Below are 7,095 nucleotides of genomic sequence, written 5' to 3'. Positions count from 1 at the left end.
CACTACTATACTTATACGAGTGTAAAATTACGCCAAAAGATTGTTATAAGCGACTCTATCAATAATACAGACAAAAGCTGTACTATAGCTGCCATTTATTCATTTGGTTTTATAATACCCTTACAGACAGAAGTTATACAACTACTATTCTTATAGGAGAGTAAGATTTCGCCATAAGAAATAGCTTTAAAACGGGGTTGACAGATACATTTGTACAGCTACAAGTGCCAAGTGATACTACAATACAGCCTGTATACAGCTTTTACGATAAAATTAGCTTGTAGTGTTTCACAACACTTAATGTTTTAAAACGGAGTTGACAGATACTTTTGTACAGCTAAAAGTGCCAAGTGTTACTACAATACAGCCTGTATACAGCTTTTACGATAGAATTAGCTTGTAGTCTCTCACAACACTTTTAGTTTTATAGTAGATTTTTTATATTCTGATAAAGCACCCCATGCTTCCGCAGAATCCTTTATAATGATTTTATACAGCTTGAGCTGTATAATGTCTGTAAAGTACCTTTTATACAGCTTATATCTTTTCTGACACTCTTATACGTCCCTTAAATCACTCTAAGTTCTTAATTGGCTGCTATATTGATGTTGCCGACACTTCCATGCTACTTGGGCTGGCTTGCCTACGGTTGAGAAACGTTTTACGAGATCTGCGTATTTTTTAAAATTTAAAATTATGTGGCTCGCTACCGTCAAGGCTCCTCTTCACGTTGGGCCAGCGCCAACGCCAACGAGGGACGCATTTATGCGTTAGAGGGAGCAAGTGATATTGCTATCTCATTCTACCGTATGGCTGCGTCCCTCGTTCGCGTTAGCGTTGGCCCAACGTGAAGAGGAGCCTTCACATAGGCGGGCGTTAGGTGTGGTTAGGTGAAAATCCTATCTATTCATTACTTTTTTGTTAGAGTCGGATCAAAATTAGTCTGTAGCGGATTCGATAGCCCACGCAGTACAAGTGTTATTTTATTTAAACGTCAAACTCCTATGAAATAATGACGAAATAAATTACTTAGTCAATTTATTTGGTTCAAAATTTTATGGGAAACAAAGGGATCCCAACGGCCAAGCCCCATATTTCGACTAAGGTGTAGAGTTTGTGAAGTTAGCGACTTGAATAGTTAGAAGCTTGGTTCTACGTGAGATCTGATAACTTCTTGACGGCGCGAGCTTTATGGTTACGTCTTGGCAACATTTTACATGAAAATGTTCGATACTTTTGAAATGTTCGTCATGAAGTCCGCCTGTCCTTCTGGACTGATTTACTGCGTAGAGAATGCCATTTGGGATAAAGTTCGTAACGTATGCATGTGCTTGTACAGTCAGCGTCATATAGTAGGTAACCTCCAAAGTACTTAAATAGTTCGGTACCACACCATATTATTTGCATGGCGTACCGAACTATTTGAATACTTTTGAGGCTACCTCCTATACGACGCTGACTGTACAGTAGCATAGTAAATAAAATGTTAGGGTTAAAAATAAATAACAAAATTTTTGTGAATATTTTAATTTAATACAAATGAGACTAATTAAAGAATTATCAGTAGGTAGGTGAATCAAAAGTATCAAAACCTGCTCATTTTTAACTTCAATTACAAATACAAATCAATCAACAAACAAACAAAATACAAATTTCGCGTAAATAAGTAGGTATAATAAGCAAATTAAAAACCTATATTAAATATTTAACAGGTAGGTACCCCAATTAAAAATGTGCTGTTTTCAAACAAAAGGTAATTTTTAATGATTCTTAGTGTAGGTACTTACATTTAATAAAAAAAAACTGCAGTAATTGTAATTACTTAAGTAATCAATTTGTAATTGTAGAATTTTGGATTAGATATAGTATTACCTATCCTTATTGATAACAGTTGATAATCAACAATGTGGTCCCTATTGATTGAAAACGATACAATTAAATAGCTCTCATATCACACGATGCTTTTTTCGCGAATCATTCCAATAATTTTGATATGAACAATAGGTATAAATAAGCAATTGTATCTCCTTGTCTGGCAGAAATATCACGCTACACTGCCCTTTTTTTGCCATAATGCATCTCTTTAGCCACTCACTAAAGGTAGCCTGTTTTAAATCAGAAAGTTTAATATCCCACCTTATAAGCATTTACTTAGTGATACCAATTTCTTTCATCTTAGGTAGGTAGGGGTAGGTATAGTGAGGGTTATTCAGTCTTTGCTTTTGTTTGAATTTATTTGCTTGAAGGAATTATTGAATAATTTTTATTTGAGGTTATGAATTCTATAATATAGGTAATCTTTTTGCTATTCAGTTGTTAGGCAAATCGATTGATTTATTTGGTGATTACCAAGTGAGTTACTTGTGTTAGCAGAAATCGTAATGAATAGGGTTAGTGGATCCAGCAGACATTTCAATGTGACTAGCAATGCATTGCAGAACAATGGAGCAGAATAATTACCAGACTTGGTGGTTCAATTTGGATTGGATTATTGGAAGCACTTAACCTAATTTATAGAAATAAATGTTCAGTCTGAATTGAATTAAATCTTATCTAACCTAACTACCAAAGTCTTTGTAAGACTCAAATAGAAAAGGGCCACATCGGGAGAAAACAATCATCAAATCAGCTCATTCTGTGCAGAAATGACATGGCCAAGGTATACATATAAACACACTTGCGGTCGCGAAATGTGTTTTGGGCTATACAACTTAATTATTAATATATTAATGTCATACATGTGTAACAATCATTCTGGTCAAAGCATCAGACCTAAACACTCAATCATTTATCGGTTATACATCCTTGCTCCAGCCTTTGCTAGCCTGTCAGCCATCTCATTGCCATGTTTTCCATTGTGTGCTTTAACATAGTTCCATCTAATTATAAGTTTGTGCATGACACTGTCTAGGTCCTTGAAATCTATTTCATTCTTAACAGGCTCTCCAGATGCCAATTTCCATCCTCTTCGTTTCCAACCTATTGAACAAAAAAGCATTTATAAAATAACATGCATGTTCTTGATATTTAAGATTATTGAGCTGTAGTAGAAATTTAAATACTAATTTCAGTAAAAACCATAAGGTATTTGAGTGTCAAACCTCATTAGTCAATAGTTTTATTTGCATGCAAAAATTACATATTGATTGAGCTTTAAATGGCCTCAAGAGCAGTACCTTACTAGATAATTTTATAATTCTGAAACCTAAATTAATTCTGCTGTTAAAGTAATAAATATCACAAGAACAACTAGCTTGGAGTCAGACTATAAATAAGAAAAAAGGCAATTTCTTTACCAGGGATCCATTTGGTAACTGCATTGATGAGAAATTGAGAATCTGTATTAATGGTTAGTTTCTTGATTCCGTATTGGAGTGCAATTTTAATGGCCAGTGTTGCTGCTTGAATCTCGCCACAGTTGTTGGTGGCCCGGCCAGAGACTGGCTGGCTTCTGTTGAGTGGGTGGTTGTCACCCCAATACACCCCGAGACCAGCTTGGGCACCCTGCTTGCCATTGGATGAGCAAGCGCCATCTGTATACACTTGTACATAACCTTCATTATCTGTTTCAAACTCAATGTTTTGAGCATGTTTGTATTTTTTAGGTTGAGGCGGTTCAATCAAAATAGATTTTTTAACTCCGGCACGGGGACCGGCTGCTTGAGCAGACTTGCTTATCTTGTCCATGCCTTTGGCAAAATTGTTAACTCTTTTCTCTAAATCGTCCATTTGTTTATTTAATATTACGTCTAGGTCGTCTCCGGATGAATCGGAATCAACCTCATTGGTCCACGAAGAGCTTTGGTTCTGATAATGATTGTTGTTCTTGGACGATGTGCTGTAAGATCTCTTAAGATTTTTATTGTTTCCGCTTTGATAATTATTGTAAGTGGATTTGTTTCCATAGCTTCCACCGTAGTTAGAATTCGAACGGATGAATTCATTAGCGTCTGACACAGTATCGAACTTTTTGAATTTTGCTCCAGAGAAACCTTTAACTTGGGCTTCGCAATCAGCCCATGAATTATAAATACCTGTACTTCGGCCTTTTGCAACGGCGTAAAACGGCATTTTTACGATTTTCCGCGTCTTGCAAATTAAATATTCATTAATTCTGGTTTTAAAGAAACAGATCTTTAGCGTTTTTCGAAAGATACCCGACATTCGGTAAATTGTGTTTATGTTTTCTTTTTTTTTAAGATTACCCAGATAACCACAGACTATTATACTAGAAATCGTAGAAATGATCCATTCTTGTCAGCCTCGTTTGCTTAAGCGATGATCAAATCGACCGATATGGTCAGATATGAAATTGGTGTCAACCTCCAATTTTTAGATTTATAAATTGAAAAATACCCCAGAATGAAATTCTGGCCTCACAAATTGGTATTCTTGCGTCCGCACCTCATTTTATCGGTAATATCGGTCATTTTCGGCGGTTGAATTCGTCGTCCGCACCCTCTCCGCACCACCTGATTCGATTGGGCTATTGACACAGATTGGCGAAAAATTGACTAATCTGTATACGCTTTAAGCGCATGCTGCCCTCTGAAGCCCCCTCCAGACTATGTGCGTGAATCGCGCCGCGACGTCGCGGAGCGAACATATCACGAAGTTGACGTATGACTCCACACTCGCACACTTCACGGCGATTTCGCAGTTTGGTTTGCGGCAAGATGGCGGAAAAGCATCAGCTGATCGAGTTTAACTGTTAGTTATCTATGGCATCATACGTGATTTAGCTGTTTTTCCATTTTGATTTCTTGTGAAACCGTAAAATATAGCTGCTTAATGTAATATAATCATAATATAATTAATATTTATCTGGCCACAGAAGAGCCATAATAGTGTGTAATGTGGAGTCTTGCAAGTTCGCGCTTCGCGTCTCCTTTGACGCGGGCCGAAATACCGACAAAAAACGGAGAACAAGGCGCGAAGACGTGAACAATCTGCGAAATCGACGCCACACTTGCGTTCGCGGCTTCACCCGCGATTCACGCGCATAGTCTGGAGGAGGCTTGTTACGGCTTTTAGTATTAAGGCCAGTCCAAAAGGGATGATTAAATTGGTCATATGATCAGAAAAGAAATTGGCATTAATCTCCAATTTATTCACTAATTTTAGATTTATGGAGATATTTGAGTGCTCAAAATTAAAAAAAAATATCCTCAAACGCAAATACTACATTATAAATTGGCATTTTTGGGTCCGGACCTCCATTTTATCGTTATTCTAATTAATATCAGTCATAATCTTAAGATTCCAGTACACAATGGGCCATCGCCGGCCACTCCAAGGGACGCAGCCATGCGGTAGAATGAGATAGCAATATCACTTGCTCCCTCTGACACATAAATGCGTCCCTTGGAGTGGCCGGCGATGGCCCATTGTGTACTGGGGCCTTTAAGCCCAATCGGCGATCCAAATTGGCGTTTGCGTCCAGACCACTTGATTTGATCGGACAATTTAATCAGTTTAGCGAAAAATTGTTGGTCTGGACTGGCCTCTATTGGCAACTTACCCCGGCTACTCACGTAAAGCCCGCTCCACACTCGTGCGCGAATCGCGGCGCGAAGCCGCGAACGCGAGTCTGGAGTCGATTTCGCATATCAGCGAACTAGACTCCACACTCGCGTTCGCGGATTCGCCCGCGATTCACGCGCATAGTCTGGAGGGCGCTTAACGATAAATCGTTGCGATAAAACTGTGCAGTCCGACTGTGCAGATAAATCGAACCGTGTGTATGACAAATCGTTACGATAATCGACATACACACGGTTCGATTTATCTGCACAGTCGGACTGCACAGTTTTATCGCAACGATTTATCGTTACGTGAGTAGCCGGGGTTACTTGCGTCTCTTCGTAAGCTGAAACTATAGAAATAGAGGGGAAGGCAAAGAAAATAACAACAGCACTTTTAATACGGTAATGTTTTTTATTAGGATACTTATTAATTATAGGTCTGTCACCTTTCATGACACGTATTTTCTATTACTAAGTCACCACCAATGCTCGTAAAAAATTATTTACTCCTATTTATTTATCAGAACAGTCTACCGCAAGAGTGCGTGGGTCATGGCGGCCTCGGCGCACACCTACTATAACAACCACAGGTACCTACTATTTAGATTCACTCTAATCGATTCTCAATTATTAGAGGTAAGTTCAAAATGGGATAATCGATACAAACACGAAACTCCTATAAATGAGCCTCTGCAATGAAGTCCTCATCAAGAGATTGTTTTGATGCGCGTTTCAGGTTCAGGGTTATCTTTCATTTGGATATAAAAAGATCAAGATAAGTCTGCAGTGATTTTGATAGCCCAGAGTATGCAAGTGCTATTTTAAACGTCAAACTACTATGAAATTATGACGTCTAAAATAACACTTGCACAGTCTGCTGTCAAAATAGTTGCCGAGTTATCTTGGTCTAACTCTGCCCATGCAATAAGTAGATGGAATGTCCAGCTGTGGTCTACAGACATAATAACTTAACCTACCTACTCAGCTTATCGTGAGCTACAGACATAATATGCTACTACCAAACCATAAAAGCGTCCTGTCGGCTGTTGTTGTAATATGTAAATTGACAAGTCTCTAGAGTTAACCAAAGAAAAATCTGCAACGATTTTGATGTTTTGGTGTGTTATTTTATTTATACGTCATAATTTCATATAAGTTTGACGTTTAAAATAGCACTTGCACTGTGTATGCCATCAAAATCGTTGAAGACTTTTCTTGGTCTAACTCTAGAACTCTTCCACCCAGCCACTCCGGTAATCCGATCTATTAATTAATGAATACACTCACTAATTAAGCTCGACTTTGCTGAAAGCGCACCAAAACACATTAATAAGTGAAAACAGGAAAATGAGGCTAGAGATGAGTACCGCTCAAGGTGTCGGCCATAGATTGGTTATTTCACAAAATATATGTATATAGAAGGTAGTACAGAACTATTTATTAACTAACAGGCCACTTAATTTCGAAAAGTCCTTCTTTTATAAATAAACAGTGCTTATTCGCAAAGTTGTCATTTGAGTAAAACATAAAAATGCATATATTTTCTCTACACGAAACCATTTTACATTGC

General features: G+C 37.9%; 1 protein-coding gene across 1 annotated transcript; it reads right to left on the bottom strand.

The window, feature by feature from the left end:
* Window positions 1-1,587: 1,587 nt before the first annotated feature.
* LOC134678517 (ribonuclease H1) lies at window positions 1,588-4,207 on the bottom strand. The gene is made up of 2 exons (XM_063537092.1): window positions 3,297-4,207; window positions 1,588-2,979 (listed from the first exon to the last, which is right to left on the bottom strand). Exons 1-2 carry the CDS (start codon window positions 4,162-4,164, stop codon window positions 2,789-2,791), a joined length of 1,059 nt encoding a protein of 352 aa, XP_063393162.1. The 5' UTR covers window positions 4,165-4,207; the 3' UTR covers window positions 1,588-2,788.
* Window positions 4,208-7,095: the final 2,888 nt, after the last annotated feature.

The sequence above is a fragment of the Cydia fagiglandana genome, chromosome Z (genome assembly GCF_963556715.1).
Source record: "Cydia fagiglandana chromosome Z, ilCydFagi1.1, whole genome shotgun sequence".
In the NCBI taxonomy this organism is placed as follows: Eukaryota; Metazoa; Arthropoda; class Insecta; order Lepidoptera; family Tortricidae; genus Cydia; species Cydia fagiglandana.
This window is presented reverse-complemented; position numbering and strand designations above follow the sequence as displayed.

Bases quoted from the DNA above. Each gene is read 5' to 3' on its own strand.
- LOC134678517 (XM_063537092.1), bottom strand. From the start codon at position 4,164: ATGTCGGGTATCTTTCGAAAAACGCTAAAGATCTGTTTCTTTAAAACC. The intron at 2,980-3,296 runs GTAAAGAAATTG...TTTGTTCAATAG, and splicing joins AGTTACCAAATGGATCCCTG to GTTGGAAACGAAGAGGATGG.